We start from the raw sequence: 18,469 nt of genomic DNA, 5'->3' as shown, positions 1-18,469 counted from the left end.
AGGATTTAGTGTCTAATAATTTTAATGAAATTTACTTATGACAGATTTTCATCTGTTACAGTAAAGTTTCATAGGTCTTGTCCGATACTAGTCTTCCCAAAGTAAGTATCTATGCAAATGATTATGACATTGCCATGTCCACATAGTTCAAGAAACAAAACTACTAGTCATCTTGCATTCTAATCGTCTAACGTTTTCTATGCGTCCAATTTTATAGAAAACTCCGACTAGGGACCATTTTCAACCTTTGACATTCAAGTTCACTTGATAGACATTTCTTAGTCACAGGACTGGTCCTGACAGTCTATCTTGAATATATCGTCAAATTGAAGGGACTCATCATTTAATAAACCACAAATTAAATGGAAAAATGAATTCTTTTCATTTATTGTGAATGATTAACCAATAATGTTTTACAAAGATTTAAACTCTAAAACTTTAAAACATTAAACAGGGATATCAAAGACATTCTCCAATATGCTTGATTCCCATAGCTGCAGTGTGCGAGTTGTGCTTCGCCTGCGGCAAAGGTTTAGTCAATGGATCTGATATGTTGTCATCAGTTCCAATCTTGTTTATCTCGACTTCTTTTCTTTCAACGAACTCTCGTAGAAGGTGAAATCTACGAAGTACATGCTTGACTCTCTGGTGGTGTCTAGGCTCCTTTGCTTGTGCAATAGCTCCGTTATTATCACAATACAGGGCTATTGGTCCTTTAATGGAGGGGACTACACCAAGTTCACCTATGAACTTCCTTAGCCATATAGCTTCCTTTGCTGCTTCATGTGCAGCAATGTACTCCGCTTCAGTTGTAGAATCCGCAATGGTGCTTTGCTTAGCACTTTTCCAGCTTACTGCACCTCCGTTGAGGCAGAAGACAAACCCAGACTGTGATCTGAAATCATCTTTGTCGGTTTGGAAACTTGCGTCTGTATAGCCTTTAACAATTAATTCATTATCTCCACCATAGACCAGGAAGTCATCTTTGTGCCTTTTTAGGTACTTCAGAATATTCTTGGCAGCAGTCCAATGCGCCTCTCCTGGGTCTGACTGGTATATGCTCGTAGCACTGAGTGCGTACGCAACATCCGGGCGTGTACATATCATAGCATACATTATTGAACCAATCAATGATGCATATGGAATCCCATTCATTCGTCTACGCTCATCAAGTGTTTTTGGGCATTGAGTCTTGCTTAGAGTTATTCCATGAGACATGGGTAGGTAGCCTCGCTTGGAGTCTGCCATCTTGAACCTATCAAGCACCTTATTGATATAAGTGCTTTGACTAAGTCCGATCATCTTTTTAGATCTATCTCTGTAAATCTTGATGCCCAATATGTACTGTACTTCTCCTAGATCTTTCATCGAAAAACATTTCCCAAGCCAAATCTTGACAGAGTTCAACATAGGAATGTCATTTCCGATAAGTAATATGTCGTCGACATTTAATACTAGGAAAGCAATTTTGCTCCCACTGACCTTCTTGTATACACAAGATTCGTCTGCGTTCTTGATGAAACCAAAGTCACTGACTGCTTCATCAAAACGTATATTCCAGCTCCTAGATGCCTGCTTCAATCCGTAGATTGACTTCTTTAGCTTGCATACCTTTTTAGCATTCTTTGGATCCTCAAAACCTTCAGGCTGTGTCATAAACACAGTTTCTGTTAAAACGCCGTTTAAGAAAGCAGTTTTGACATCCATCTGCCATATTTCGTAATCGTAATATGCAGCGATTGCTAACATTATCCGAATAGACTTTAGCATTGCAACTGGTGAAAAGGTTTCATCGTAATCCACGCCGTGGACTTGCCTGTAACCTTTTGCAACCAATCTAGCTTTGAAAACTTCAAGTTTCCCATCCTTGTCCTTTTTCAGTTTGAAAACCCATTTGCTTCCAATGGCTTGGTAGCCATCTGGCAAATCGACCAAATCCCATACTTAGTTTTCAGACATGGAGTCTAATTCAGATTGCATGGCTTCTTGCCATTGCTTGGAGCTAGGGCTCGTCATAGCTTGTTTGTAAGTCGCAGGTTCATCACTTTCAAGTAATAGAACGTCATAGCTCTCGTTCGTCAAAATACCTAAGTACCTTTCCGGTTGAGATCTATATCTTTGCGATCTACGCGGGGTAACATTTCTAGATTGACCGTGATTCTCACCAGATTCTTCTAAAGATCTCTGAGTTTCATCCTGAATGTCATCTTGAGCATTCTCTAGAGTTTGTTGTTCGACTCGAATTTCTTCGAGGTCTACTTTTCTCCCACTTGTCATTTTGGAAATGTGATCTTTCTCCAAAAAGACACCATCTCGAGCAACAAACACCTTGTTCTCAGATGTATTGTAGAAGTAATACCCCTTTGTTTCCTTTGGATAGCCCACAAGGATACATTTGTCAGATTTTGGATGAAGTTTGTCTGAAATTAATCGTTTGACGTATACTTCACATCCCCAAATCTTAAGAAAAGACACATTTAGAGGTTTTCCAAACCATAACTCATATGGAGTCTTTTCGACGGCTTTAGACGGAGCTCTATTTATAGTGAGTGCAGCTGTATTTAGTGCATGTCCCCAAAATTCTAATGGAAGTTTGGCCTGACCCATCATTGACCTGACCATGTCTAGCAAGGTTCTGTTCCTCCGTTCCGACACACCGTTCCATTGTGGTGTTCCAGGAGGAGTCAATTCTGATAGAATTCCACATTCTTTCAGATGGTCATCAAATTCATAGCTCAGATATTCACCGCCTCTGTCAGACCGCAGTGCCTTAATCTTCTTGCCTAATTGATTCTCTACTTCACTCTGAAATTCCTTGAATTTGTTAAAGGATTCAGACTTATGCTTCATTAGGTAGACATAACCATATCTACTGAAGTCATCAGTGAAAGTGATAAAGTAGCTGAAACCACCTCTAGCATTTGTACTCATTGGTCCACATACATCTGTATGGATTTAACCCAATAGTTCATTTGCTCTTTCTCCAACTTTAGAGAAAGGTTGCTTTGTCATTTTGCCAAGTAAACATGATTCGCATTTACCATAATCCTCTAAGTCAAATGGTTCTAGAATTCCTTCCTTTTGAAGTCTTTCTAAGCGTTTCAAGTTTATATGGCCTAATCGACAATGCCACAGATAGGTGAGATCTGAATCATCCTTTTTGGCCTTTTTGGTATTTATGTTATATACTTGTTTGTCGTGATCTAATAAATAAAGTCCATTGACTAATCTAGCAGATCCATAAAACATCTCTTTAAAATAAAACGAACAACTATTGTCTTTTATTAAAAAGGAAAATCCCCTAGCATCTAAGCAAGAAACTGAAATGATGTTTTTAGTAAGACTTGGAACATGGAAACACTCTTCCAGTTCCAAAACTAGCCCGGAGGGCAACGACAAATAATAAGTTCCTACAGCTAATGCAGCAATCCGTGCTCCATTTCCCACTCGTAGGTCGACTTCACCCTTGCTTAACTTTCTACTTCTTCTTAGTCCCCGTGGATTAGAACATAAGTGTGAGCCATAACCTGTATCTAATACCCAAGAAGTTGAATTAGCAAGTATACAGTCTATAACGAAAATACCTGAAGATGGAACGACTGTTCCGTTCTTCTGATCTTCCTTTAGCTTCAAGCAATCTCTCTTCCAATGCCCCTTCTTCTTGCAGTAGAAGCATTCGGATTCAGAAGTGGGTTGACTGACCTTCCTCTTTACAGATTTGGCGCCAGTTTGCTTAGTTGGGCTGGCCTTGTTGCCACCTTTCTTAGCATTCCTCTTCTTTCCAGATTTCTTGAACTTGCCCCCACGCACCATAAGCACATCCTGCTTATCACTTTTGAGCGTCTTTTCAGCGGTCTTCAACATACCGTGAAGCTCAGTGAGCGTTTTGTCCAGACTATTCATACTGTAGTTCAGTTTGAACTGATCATACCCGCTATGAAGAGAATGGAGGATGGTGTCTATAGCCATTTCCTCAGAAAATTGCTGATCCAGCCGACTCATATTCTCAATGAGTCCAATCATTTTGAGAACATGTGGACTTACGGGCTCGCCTTTCTTAAGCTTGGTCTCAAGAATTTGCCTATGAGTCTCGAATCTTTCGACTCGAGCCAGATCTTGGAACATGTTCTTCAACTCACTGATGATTGTGAAAGCATCTGAGTTGATGAACGTTTTCTGCAGATCTGCACTCATGGTGGCGAGCATTAGACATTTCACATCCTTGTTGGCATCAATCCAACGATTGAGGGCTGCCTGAGTGACCCCGTCGCCTGCGGCTTCGGGCATCGCCTCTTCTAGGACATACTCCTTTTCTTCCTGCATAAGAACTATTTGCAAGTTCCTTTGCCAGTCAAGGAAGTTTTTCCCTTTCAACTTCTCCTTTTCGAGAATTGATCGAATGTTGAATGAATTGTTGTTTGCCATATTTAAAACTACAATTGAAAAGAATAAACAAATAAATAACCATTCACAGTTTCTCTTAATAAACTTAAATTCTAGCATACATGCATAATTCAATGTTCATTAAGCATTTTATTCAAGTTACGTGTTCCGTCAGGTGTGAATAAAATGATTCCAAGATCCTAAAATCATTGAAGAACTAAGCACAGTTTGTCGGCTCAATTCTAAAACATCTTAGGTAAGCAAAATCCTTTTGCTAATAGTCTAGAAACTATTCTTGGTTGATAGGTACGTCTAAGAACTTATTAGGTAAACCTATCGATTTTGCCATGACATAAAAGGACTCCTTACTTATATCGTTGAGTTTCACCAAAACTAACATGTACTCACAATTATTTGTGTACCTTGCCCCTTTAGGACCAATAAGTAACACCTCGCTGAGCGAAAACTATTACTAGATTGATGTAAAGGATATCCAAGCAAGTGTATATTTTGGCATGGCACCTTTTAACTCAATTTTTAAGTTTGGAACTTAAGGCTCTTACTATGTTGGTTAGATTTTAAGTGAACTAAAATCCTTAATCATGCAACATAATCAAGCTTTGATCTCATGCATTTTAAGACATATTTAAAAGCAATAAATACCTTAAAACATGCATAAGATAAATGTGATCTAGTATGGCCCGACTTCATCTTGAAGCTTTAACTTCAAAGTCCGTCTTGAAAATCTCCGTGGGAGGCACCATTTTCTTCAAATAGGATAAGCTATAATTAAAACTAATTACAACTATTTGATGGTACGCAGACCATATTTGAATTGAAAAACAACTTTGGTACTTTAGACCAATTACATTCAAATTAATGGTACGCAGACCATATTTTCTATCCTATTTGGGCCATACTAGTCACTTCATGACCTGCAAAACAGTACATATACAATATATACCATTCACCCATTCATTATCATGAATGGCCCACATAGCTGGTTAGTAAAACACATTATGCATCACATAAACATTTGCAGCTATTAATCAAGGGCACCAATAATCTACAAATTATTCAGTCCTTATTAATTCTAATCAAGTTGTTTTAACCTTAAGGATTTGTAGACCTAATCAACAGTTTATGACTAAAAAGGGCTCCCACTTAAACCAATAAATTCATATGCTTTACTAATTTTAAACATAAAAATGTATTTCTAGTCTAACCGGAAACATACAAATTTAATTAAAATTTAAAGCTCATATAAATTTATAATTGAATCCAAAAAGTTTAATTTAATTTCAGTCGTATTTAAATTAATTCATGATTTTAATTTTAGTAAAATAATTAGAATAAATAAAATTTATTATAATTACAATATTCAAAATTAAAATCCAAGAAAATAATTTAAATTATTAATTTTAAAATTAATTAAAATTACGTAAACTGAAAATTTCAAATTAAAATTTCAAAACGATCTAATCGCAACGCAACAATCCCACGCAACGCACGCCCATGGGCCACACGTACACAGCCATCGCTGGCCATGTACGCGCAGCCCATGCGCTGCGTCGCATCGCTGCTGCTCACCATCGCAAGGCATCACGCGAGCTGGTGCTCGCTGCGCGCGCCAGCGCTCGATGCACGCGAGCCATCGCTCGCTGCGCTCGATCCATGCGAGCCATCGCTCGCTGCGCGCCTGCCTTTTCCGCACGCGAGCTTGCGCTCATCGCACGAGGCAGCAGTATGCGAGCTGGCGCTCGCTGCGCTCGAGGCATCGACGCTGTACGTAGCGCTCGTGGCACGCGAGCTTGCGCTCGCTGCGCGCGAGGCTCCGCATGCTTGCGCGAGGCAGTGCGCGCTGTGGCGCAGCACGCTTGCTGCCCACACGCGACTGCTCGTGCCTTGCTCTCGCCCCTGCCCACACGCCCATTGCTCACAGCCCACGACACAAGGCAGGGCTGCTGCCTTGTGCTCGTGCACCATGCCCTTGCTCGCTGCATTCGTACCGCATGGGCGACGAGCTCCCTTGCTCGTCGTCGCATGCCCGCACTATACAACACCCCTTAAGGATAACACGTAGCGTCCATTGCTTTGTGCGTGCAAGTTATATGAGCGAGTCGCATAAAAAATTAAAAATTTATATTCAAAATTAATGACAAATTAATAAATAATATTAATTTCATAATTTTAGGGCGAAAAATCGAAAATTTATTATTTAATTGATTTCCGATTAACATGGATTCAAGTCTAGGTCATAAAAATTTAAAATTTAACATAAATTTACAATTTTTATGGTGGTTTTTAATTATAGGTATCTAATTAAATTATAACTAATTATGAAAATCAAATTAATTCTAAATTATTCCAATTTTCAACAAATTAATCATAATTACAAATTAGATTGCATAAATAACAAGGCTAGGCATTCAAACTTGTTAAACATATACAGTAGGTCAATCAAAAATTCAAGATTTATCAACAAGAATCGCAAATATTTAATTTAACATCTTAAATTTACGAAATTTTGCATTCGAAAAACTAAAACCTCCTAAAAGTCATAGTTCGGCTTCGAAATTGAGAATTCTGGGTTCGGCCGAAAAAGACTCTTTTTGTCAAAATTTTAGAATGCCTTTTACATGTGGAATTGACACAAAAATCACTCGATTTGGATGAGTAACGAAGAAACTGCCGAAAAACTGCGTCCGTATAATTAAATAAACGCAATTTGCAATTAATTAACAATTACGAAAATTAATCATCCCTTTTAATTCTTGCAAATTTGTAATATTTAACCATGTTCATGCAATTTAGATTATGAAAATAATAAGAGGCTCGTGATACCACTGTTAGGTTATGATACATATTACAATTCATAAATCATGCGGAAAAACCATAAAGCCAGGAAAGCATATTATTTACACATAATCATTTAGCATAGTTTAGATGCATACACTTTGTTGCGTGCCTTCCCTAGCTGCGCCCGAACCGAACAAGAACAAGTCTTTAGGACTCCAAGTGTTGTCCCTCCGTAGATAGTCCACAACACGTCCGGATCCGCCTTAAGCTTGACCAACTAGGATCGCCCTTGAGGTACTTAGAATTTTCGGCTATTGTAGGCAATTATGTGACTGAATTTTTGCTCTCAAAAATCACTTTGAATACTTGAATACTTTAATTGTGTCTATAAATTATGACCCTAGGCACCTATTTATAGAGGTATGGAAAAGGAACTGGAATCCTATTAGGATACGAATTAATTAAACTAGAATCCTAATAGAATTCTTATTTAATTAATTCATCCTTTTAGGTTTAGGAATTTAATCATATGTCGAAACCTGATAGCTTTAGGATTCGTATAGCACACAAACACACACACGCACGCACAGCAGCCCACGAGGGGCGCCATGCGCGCGCGCGCAGCCCGCGAGCTCGCAGCCCATTGCCACGAGGCCCACACGCTGCCGCAGCGTTGGCGCGCGCTGGGCCTGCCTTGCGGTGGGCCTGGCGCAGCCTTGGCTGGTGCGTTGTGGCGCGCTGGCTTGCTGGGCGATGGCCCGGCTTCGTGCTGGGCCTTCGTCTGGCAGGCCTCGTCCGATGCTAATTCGTACGATACGCTTCCGATTAATTTCCCGATTCCGGAATTCATTTCCGATACGAACAATATTTAATGTTTCCGATTCCGGAATTAATTTCCGTTTCGAACAAATATTTAATATTTCCGTTTCCGGAATTATTTTCCGATTCTGACAATATTTCCGTTTCCGGCAATATTTCCGATTCCGGCAATATTTCCATTTCCGATAATATTTTCCGATATGTACCATGTTTCCGTTTCCGGCAACATCTACGACTTGGATAATATTTATATTTCCGATACGATCCATATTTCCGTTTCCGGCAATATCATCGTTTCCGGAGTATTCATTTCTTGCCTGTGACGATCTCAGCTCCCACTGAAACCAAGATCCGTCGATTCCGAATATCCATAGATGGAGTATTTAATGCTATTAAATACTTGATCCGTTTACGTACTATTTGTGTGACCCTACGGGTTCAGTCAAGAGTAAGCTGTGGATTAATATCATTAATTCCACTTGAACTGAAGCGGCCTCTAGCTAGGCATTCAGCTCACTTGATCTCACTGAATTATTAACTTGTTAATTAATACTGAACCGCATTTATTAGACTTAACATAGAATGCATACTTGGACCAAGGGCATTACTTCCTTCAGTCTCCCACTTGTCCTTAGGGACAAGTGTGCATTTCCTAATTCCTTTGTCGCTCGATGCTTGCTCTTTTATTTGCTTTATTCGTTCATTGCTTAGTTAGTGTCGACCCTAGCTGAAAGTCAGGGGCAGCCACACCTGTGGAAACGGAACCGACCGACGGGCATGCAACATCGCCATTCTATGAGGCGATCGCCAGGGTGACGGTCCCACACCAGCTCCGACTCCCTACCTGGACCACCCTGTACGACGGAACGTCCGACCCATACAGACACGTCAACGTCTACAAGCAGCGAATGTGGCAGATCGGCATCCCCTATAACCTGCTCGAACCCGTCATGTGCAAATCGTTCGGAGGAACCCTCGACGGAGAAGCTCTGGAATGGCTCATGAACATCACACCTGGATCCATCTACTGCCTGTCCGACCTCATCAACGCCTTCTACCAGCAATTCGCCAGCAGTCGCCAGTTGGAGAAACAAACAGGTGACCTTTATCGGTTGGTCCAAGGACCAACCGAGTCGGTACGCGATTACTTTAACCGTTTTAATTGTGAAAAAATTAGTATAAAAAACTGTGATGTCAGGACATCCATCGAAGCATTCAAAAGAGGTCTCATCCCCAACTCGGAGTTGTACCGGGAGATAACCAAATATCCCTGTGCAACCTTCGAGGAGGTCAGGTCGAGAGCCACTGCCCAGATGCGGATCGAAGACGACGAGATTACACGAATGGCTTCTCAGCGACCAGCAGGGGGCAGCAACGACAGGAGGTCGTACACCCCAAGGAACAACAACTGGCGACACCAGCCGTACAACCGCCAGAACCAGGTACAAAATGTCAATCAATATGATGATACTAACAATGTTTACAGGAATGAGCGGGCCGACCACCCCAACATCTCCGAATACGGCTTCAACGTCGACATCGGAGGCGTGGTGAACACCCTTCAAAATGTAGGTGGAACAGTCAGGTGGCCCCGGAAAAGTGACAGACCAGATTCAATGAAAGACATGAGCAAATGGTGTGATTTCCACCGCGACAACGGTCACAAAACCGAGGAGTGCATCTCCCTCAAAAAGGAGGTCGCATTTCTCCTAAAACGAGGGCATTTGAAGGAGCTGCTGAGCGACAAAGGGAAGGAAACATTCGACAAGGAACAGACCGCCCAACCCGACCCGACGACGAGCAGCGACCGACCAGACCCACCTACGTTCAACAAAGTGGTAAATGTTATTTCTGGTGGATCAGATATTTGTGGACTAACCTCTTCTGCAGCTAAAAAAATCAACAGAGGAGAATCAGGAGCCATCGAAGAGGGGCAGACAGAGGATGAAATCATATTAAACAAGTCCTTGACAGCAATGGCTATCACCTTCGACGACTCAGATTCAGTAGATACACAGCGAGAGCACCATGACGGTCTGGTAATATCACTTCCAATAGGCAACGCCCTGATCAAAAGGATATTGGTCGACAACGGAAGTTCAGCAAACGTGTTATTCTTGGAGGCGCTGCAGGAAATGGGACTCGAGGAAAAGAACATCATTAAGAGATCAACGGTCCTAGTAGGGTTCAGCGGAGAATCATTGCGAACTGTTGGAGAAATATCATTGCTCACCTATGCAGAAGGAGTCAATGTCATGACGAAATTCAACGTCGTCGATTGCCCGTCAGCATACAATGTCATCTTGGGACGACCATGGATCCACAAAATGAAAGCAGTACCCTCGACGTACCACCAGTCCATCAGATTCCTGACTAGATGGGGGGTCATGGAAATCAAAGGGTACCAAAGAGATGCAAACAAATGCTACGAAACCGCACTGAAACCATCAAAATCCTCCATCTAGCAATTACAACCCGGGTCGACCACAAATGAGCCAGACGATCAACAGATCGACGAGGTAGCATTAGACCCGACGAAACCAGACCAAGTCGTAAGAATCGGAGCATCACTGCCTGACAACATCAGAAGTCAGCTAGTGTCGTTCCTAAGAGAAAACTTGGACTGCTTCGCCTGGTCACACGAAGACATGACAGGAATTAGCCCAGTCGTCATCACCCATAAGCTCAACGTCGACCCCAACTTCAAACCAGTAAAACAGAAACGACGGAAATTCGCACCAGAAAGGAATAAAATCATAGACGAAGAAGTTCAAAAATTGATAGACTCGGGGAAGATCAGAGAAGTCAAGTATCCAGATTGGTTAGCAAACGTCATCGTCGTTGGGAAAAAGAACGGCAAATGGAGAGTGTGCATCGACTTCACCGACTTCAACAAAGCATGCCCCAAAGATCCATTCCCACTGCCACACATAGACGCCATGGTCGACGCCACCGCCGGTCACGAGTTACTCACCTTCATGGACGCCTATTCAGGATACAACCAGATACTTATGCACCTAGAGGACCAAGAAAAAACTTCTTTTGTAACAGATAGAGGAATTTATTACTATAAAGTTATGCCTTTTGGTCTTAAAAATGCAGGTGCGACGTACCAACGACTGGTCAATAGGATGTTCAAAGATCAGCTCGGAGACACGATGGAGGTGTACATCGACGACATGCTAGTGAAATCAAAGAAAGCGAACGACCACGTGGAACACCTGCGACAGTCGTTCGAAATTCTAAGGAAGTACGGTATGAAACATAACCCAACTAAATGTTCTTTTGGAGTGTCGGCAGGTAAATTTCTAGTCTACATCGTCACCCAACGAGGAATCGAGGCCAGCCCCGACCAGATACGAGAAATCATTGTTAGGGGGAAAATACTTGGTGACATGGGCATACGTGACAAGCATTGCTTACGTGGCTGCCAACAAGGCGCAAGGTGGCATTATTCGAACGGTATTCCCAACTGCTGGGCTCAAAACGAACGTTACAAACCCTTGATGAAGCCGGCCTTCATTACGCATTTATTATCTAATTATGGGCAATTATTCTATAAGCGTTACACTTTTGTTGTAAATGCCTATAAAATGGCTCAATCTTGTCTATTTTACATACATGATTTTCCAAGCAATAAAGCTACGATTATCTTATGCTATTACAACTTGCTCTCACCTTTCTCAATTATCTAGCTCGATCGATTGTTAGCACCTTCATCAAGGCAAGTTCGTCTCTATGTCGAATTTTCCCAAAACAATTTGGCGCCCACCGTGGGGCTGACAATCAAAAGCAGCTCGATAATACCATTCCAATCACCATGGCTGGAAATGCTAGCTCATCCGATGATATCACTCGTCGCTTCGAAGCCATGGAGCAGCGCATCAACATCCTCCAAAAGGAGAACGAAGCGTTGGACTCTCAAGTTAGGTCCACCGCCTCCATCGCCACCGGATCCAGGTTCCGGTACCGACGAGACACCTCCGGGTTAAACCGCCGCTTGGATCTTGACGCCGCTCCAGATCACCCCCTCCATGTACCCTTTGGCGAACCTGGGGGTCCTGTTCTCCAGCAGATCCGCGAATTCGATCCATTACCGAATCAACCCCGTTCTAACCCGAGTTGGCTTCCCCCACCTCAACCTCAACCATCTTCTGCAGGAACATCGACGACAGTTGTCACCACGACGGCTGCCCGGGCAACCCCACCCAGGTCGGCATGACAGCATCTACCATGGTGACGACTCCCACCTCCGCTCCGGTGTCTCGTCTGTTGCCTCCCCCAATGGTGACCATGTCAATGCCCCTGCCTGTTACGCTTCCGGCGCAAGGATCAACGCCAGCGATTCAAATGCCATGGGATCAACTCTTCTCTCAGCAAGTCGTCAAACCTGTTGTCAACCTGGTCACTTCGGCGCCAGGAGCACCTCCCCAGTTGATGACGGTTCCTTTAGCTAGCCAGGCGCCACAACCAGCGTTTCCCAATGCCCTAATGCGACCTGACTCTTCTCGAAACTATTCTCCATACACTCCTCTTAACAGGTCAGTCGCTCCAGTTAGTCACGGTTTCGTAACTCCTTTTCCTTATGTTGCAGGTACCCACGCTACTCAAGGAACGTCCCCTTACATGCAACAAGTGGTGCCGCAGTTCACTCCTCACCAGCCTCATGGCGTATACCCGCAGAGTACCTATTATCAACATCTCCAAGCCAGCCTTCCCGAAACATTTAGCCCCCTCGTCCCGGTGCTCAACAGCATCTGTGAAAATACCAATCATCAACTCCAACAAATCATGACTATGATAAACAAAATCCCTGGTGTACCAACACCAATCAAAGAAGCTAGCCTAGACAGTTATGTCGACTCCCCATATGCTGATCCCATTGATGCAATAGACATCCCAAAACGATTTAGCCCACCCAACATGCCCATGTACGACGGGACGACCGACCCAAGAGAACATATCTTGACCTACAAGCAACGGATGATGACCATTCCAGTCCCCAAACACATGAGAGGAGCCAGCCTCTGTAAAGGGTTCGGTTCGACATTGGTTGGGCCCGCCTTGAAGTGGTTGACTAGCCTGCCAAATGGGTGCATTACCTCTTTTGCTCACCTCGACAACATGTTCAACCAACAGTTTGCTAGCAGCAGGTGTTTAGAGAAGCAGACAAGCGACTTATACCGAGTAATCCAACGTCCTAACGAACCCCTGAAGGATTATATAGCCCGGTTCATCAGGGAGAAGGTGACTGTTCCTGAATGTGATGTCCCGACAGCCATCGAAGCGTTCAGACAGGGATTATATGGCGAAACCGACCTTTGGAGGGATTTAATCAAATATCCCTGCAAGACGTTCGAAGATGCTCAAGCCAAAGCAATGGCCCAAGTTAGGTTGGAAGAAACTCTCCATTCTCGGAAAGGGGGCAATGATTACTCGAAGACGGAAAGACGGCTGCCCTATCCCAAGAGGAGCAACGATCGTCCTGCTCCTTACTCCCGACCTCAACATCTAGCAGTGGTGGAGGAAGACGATGACTCCGGCTGGAAGAACAACCCGGATCTGCCCCCAAAAATTAACGAATATTCTTTCTGTGTTGACACTGTAGGTCTGATGAACCACCTCTCGAAGATGGGGAAAGCAGTGCAGTGGCCGCCGAAGTCCAGCAAACCCGAGTCGAAGAAGGATCCCTCTAAATGGTGTGATTTCCATGTCGACATCGGTCACACAACCAACGACTGCGTTGCGTTGAGGAGAGAAGTAGCCTACCTACTGAAAAATGGTTACCTCAAGGACGTCATGTCTGATAAAGCTCGTGGCGTTGTCAACAAAGACAACTCTAACTCCCCATCTCGACCTCCTCCACCTCCCCCTCATACTAAAACTGTGAATTTTATTGCTGGAGGTTCTGACATTTGTGGTTTAACTTATTCTGCAGCGAAGAGACACGCCCGAGAAAACGAGATAGACAGGCCGGTCCGAGCCGTAGCCGCCAAATACCTAACCCCCATATCTTTTGATGAATCTGATGTAGGGGATATCTAGGACAAACATCACGACGGCTTGGTGATATCTATTCCTGTTGGAAACTGCATGATCAAACGAGTCCTTGTCGACAATGGTAGCTCAACTAACGTGATGATGCTCGACGCCCTCAAGGAGATGGGGCTCAACCCCGACACAGATGTCGTCAAAAAATCCACCGTGCTAATAGGGTTCAGTGGCGAAGCAAAAACCACCTTCGGAGAAGTTACCCTACCCGTTTACGCACAAGGAATCAACCAATAGGTAAAGTTATGTGTTATTGATTGCCCTTCATCTTACAACATTATTTTGGGCAGGCCCTGGATTCACGACATGAAGGCCATCCCGTCGACATATCATCAAACCATCAAGTTCCCGACTCGATGGGGGGTTCAAGAAATCAAAGGAGATCAGCAAGAGTCCAAAGAATGCTACAAGGCAGCCCTGAAGCCATCGGCCACAAATAAATCCTCATTATAGCAATTACAGTCCAATCCGTCACCAGCAAGCTACGAAGAGCCCAAATCTGAACAACTCGACGAGATCATCTTGGATCCTGCTAAGCCAGAACAGGTCGTTTTTATTGGATGTGATGTACCCGACGACATCAGGTCGGAACTTGTTACATTTCTCAAAGCCAACGCGGATTGCTTCGCGTGGTCACATGAAGATATGCCAGGCATCAGCCCAGACATCATCACTCACAAACTCAGTGTCGACCCCCGACATAAGCCCGTCAAACAAAAGAGGCGGAAATTCGCTCCAGAGCGCAACCAAATTATCAACGATGAAGTTCAACAACTACTAGATACAGGAAAGATCAGGGAGGTAAAATATCCAGACTGGTTGGCCAATGACGTCGTAGTCAGGAAGAAGAATGGGAAATGGCGAGTGTGCATAGATTTCACCGATATCAACGAAGCATGCCCTAAAGACTCTTTTCCCTTACCCCACATCGACGCCATGGTTGATGCTACTGCGGGACACGAGATGCTTACATTCATGGACACGTTCAGTGGATACAACCAGATTTTGATGCGCCCAGAAGATCAAGAGAAAACCGCCTTCATCACGGAACGGGGAACTTATTGTTACAAGGTCATGCCGTTCGGTTTAAGGAACGCAGGCGCCACCTATCAGCGCCTAGTCAACAAAATGTTCAGAAAACAGCTGGGCGACACAATGGAAGTCTACATCGACGACATGCTTGTGAAATCCAAGAAAGCCTCGGATCACATCACGCATCTTCAGCAAGCCTTCGACGTGTTGCGAGAGTACATCATGAAACTCAACTCCACCAAATGTTCGTTCGGAGTCTCTTCTGGAAAATTCTTAGGTTACATGGTTACTCAAAGAGGCATCGAAGCTAGTCCCAATCAGATCCGCGCAATCATCAACCTACCATCACCTCGAAACTAGAAGGACATACAAAAATTAGCAGGCAGAGTGGCTGCTCTCAACCGCTTCATCTCCAGGTCGTCCGACAAATGCAAATTGTTCTACGATATCCTCAGGAAGAATGGAAAGTTCAGCTGGACTGACCGACACGAAGCCGCGTTGCAGCAACTCAAGCAATACCTGTCAAACCCCCCGTTACTATCCAAACCAAAAAACAATGAAGTGCTACAAGTATACCTCGCAGTTACAGAGTCGACCATCAGTGCCGTGTCAGTACGAGAAGAAGACGGAAAGCAGCTACCTGTTTATTACGTCAGTAAGTCTGTACTTAGCGTGGAACAAGGTACTCTCATCTCGAAAAACTTGTCCTTGCTTTAGTCGTTGCTTCTGTTAAATTGCGTCCTTATTTCGAATGTCATCCTATCACTGTTAGAACTAACTATCCCATGAAGTAAATCATGAGGAAACCCGAGTTTTCTGGCAGGATGTCCAAATGGGCAATACAATTAGGTTGTTACGACATCAGGTACGAACCTCGCAAAACCATCAAGTCGCAGGCCCTGGATGATTTTGTGGCTGACTTCAGCCCGAGCCTCCAACACGAAGTCGATCACGAAGTCAACACACTGACCAACAATGGATCCTCGTCAATATGGACCCTACATACTGACGGCTCCTCCAACATACGGGGGACAGGCCTCGGCATCGTGCTAAAGTCGCCACAAGGGGACACCATAGTACAATCTGTCTGTTGCGAGTTCAAAGCTACCAACAACGAAGCAGAATACGAAGCTTTGATCTTGGGGTTGTCATTAGCACTCGACATGATCGAATATCCGCCGACTTGAGGTACGTTGCGATTCTTTATTAATTATCATCCAGATTAACGGTTCGTATGCAGCGAAGGATTCAAAGATGCAGGCCTACTTGGAAATAGCAAAAAGGCTCGTGAACAAGTTCGACTCATGCACCTTACAACAAATACCAAGAGACCAAAACACCCAGGCTGACGCCTTAGCCAATCTTGGCTCAAACATCAAACCTAAACTCACCTCCATCCCCGTAGTCCACTTAATGTATCCAGCCATCGCCAAAGATAACCTACCCATCACCGAACAGTCTTAACCTACTCAAATTCCCTCATGGCGCGACCCTTACATACACTGGCTTAAACATAACACCGCCCCACCTGGAGTCACCCACGAAAAAGCCTTCCGCAGGAAAGCCTCCAGATTTATCCTAATCCATGGAGTATTGTTCAGAAAGTCAGTTGCAGGACCGTACCTGAGATGCCTTGATCATGACGAGATTGAGTCGACATTGCGCAACATACATGATGGGGAATGTGGAAACCACGCCGGAGGAAGAAGCTTAGCCCACAAAACCTTACCATGGGATATTTCTGGCCCACCATGAAGAAAGACGCAATCACCTTTGCTAAGAAGTGCGACTCCTGCCAGCGGTTCGCTTCCATCTCTCATCAACCTTGTGAAGTACTCCACCCTATCTTGTCCCCTTGGCCCTTCACGAAATGGGGGATGGACATAGTAGGTCCCTTACCACAAGCATCAGGACAACGAGTCTTCATGTTGGCAATGACTGATTACTTCTCCAAATGGATCGAAGCAGAAGCGTCCAATGGAGTTTGAGATACCGAAGTCATCTCATTCATCAAACGAAATATCCTAAGTCGGTTCGGTATCCCTTCCGAGATCGTCTGCGACAATGGTTCTCAGTTCATCAGCAACAAAACCAAAGAATTCTGCAGTAGGTATAACATCACCTTGCACACCTCAACACCAAGATATCCTCAAGCGAATGGCCAAGCCGAATCAAGTAACAAAATCATCATCAACAACCTCAAGAAGCGCCTCGACGACGCCAAAGGAAGATGGGAAGACGAGTTACCTATGATCCTTTGGGCTGACAGGACGACGCCCAAGACGGCGACCAATCACACTCCTTTCTCCTTAGTCTTCGGTTGCGAGGCAGTCATTCCTCCCGAAGTCGAGCTCCCCACAGCAAGAAGTAGTTTCATGGCTCCAGGAATGAACGACTCAGTCTTGGTCTACGACATCGATACTGTTGACGAACTCAGAGAAGCAGCGTTGGTTAGGATGGCGTCCTATCAACAAGCAGTTGCAAATAGCTACAACAAGAACGTGAGGGTTCGAGTATTTCAGCAGGGAGATTGGGTCCTACGCAAGGTCTTCCCAAATAAAAAGGATCCTCGACACGGAAAATTGGCCCCGACATGGGAAGGTCCCTACCAGATCGTGAGACGAACAGGACATGGCGCATACGAGTTGGTCGACAAAGACGGCACACCCATCCCAAGAAGTTGGAATGCGACACACCTAAAACTGTACCATTTCTGAACACTCAAATACTTTTTGCTTTCTAGTTTTTCTAACGCAACAGGTACTCTAGCATTCATCACCATTATGTCGATACCCCCGAAACAGAGTGGGCATGGCGTATTACGAAGTCGAGAACATCACGAACTATATACACTTATAAGTAACAAGAAGTTAAGTTCCTCTCCTCTATCTTTTTTTCTTTCCTCCTTATATGTTATCACCATTACTGACTTAGGCATCGGAGGGCCGTTGGCTCCACCAACGGCCAATCCTCACGCCATCGTCTTGTTTTGCAGACAACACCGTGGCAAGTTGGCAACATCATAAGTATACACTTAGGAGGAATAACGAACATAAAGACTCGACTCGACTTCGTCCCGTATTTCTCCTTGAATTCTTTCTTTCTTTTTTTCTCCTTGTCGTAATTTCCTCTCATTTTTATGTTGCTCCATACTGACTTAAGCATCGGAGGGCCGTTGGCTCCACCAACGGCCAATCCTCACGCTCTACTGTGTTGACAGTATGGTGCCCACATGGTGACGGATTCGACAAGGAAAAAACAGATGAAGCAAAGTGTACAACACAACATACAGGAAACCAAAAGTCGAAATTTTGCACGCATGTTCAGAAGAACGAAGTAAAAGGAAACAATGTTCATTTTATTCAAACATGCTTGTATACATTAC

The 18,469-nt window shown here is 44.0% G+C and overlaps 1 protein-coding gene across 1 annotated transcript; it reads left to right on the top strand.

The window, feature by feature from the left end:
* The first annotated feature begins 8,995 nt into the window (after positions 1-8,995).
* On the top strand, positions 8,996-10,466 carry LOC110784866 (uncharacterized). Its single transcript, XM_021989313.2, has 2 exons — positions 8,996-9,099; positions 9,200-10,466. The coding sequence occupies exons 1-2, from the start codon at positions 8,996-8,998 to the stop codon at positions 10,464-10,466; spliced, it is 1,371 nt and encodes a 456-aa protein (XP_021845005.2).
* Positions 10,467-18,469: the final 8,003 nt, after the last annotated feature.

The sequence above is a fragment of the Spinacia oleracea genome, chromosome 3, assembly GCF_020520425.1.
Source record: "Spinacia oleracea cultivar Varoflay chromosome 3, BTI_SOV_V1, whole genome shotgun sequence".
Lineage (NCBI taxonomy): Eukaryota > Viridiplantae > Streptophyta > Magnoliopsida > Caryophyllales > Amaranthaceae > Spinacia > Spinacia oleracea.
Note: the sequence above shows the minus strand (reverse complement) of the source record. Positions and strands in the feature narration are given on the sequence as shown.

Bases quoted from the DNA above. Each gene is read 5' to 3' on its own strand.
- LOC110784866 (XM_021989313.2), top strand. From the start codon at position 8,996: ATGGCTCATGAACATCACACCTGGATCCATCTACTGCCTGTCCGACCT. The intron at 9,100-9,199 runs GTGACCTTTATC...CTGTGATGTCAG, and splicing joins CCAGTTGGAGAAACAAACAG to GACATCCATCGAAGCATTCA.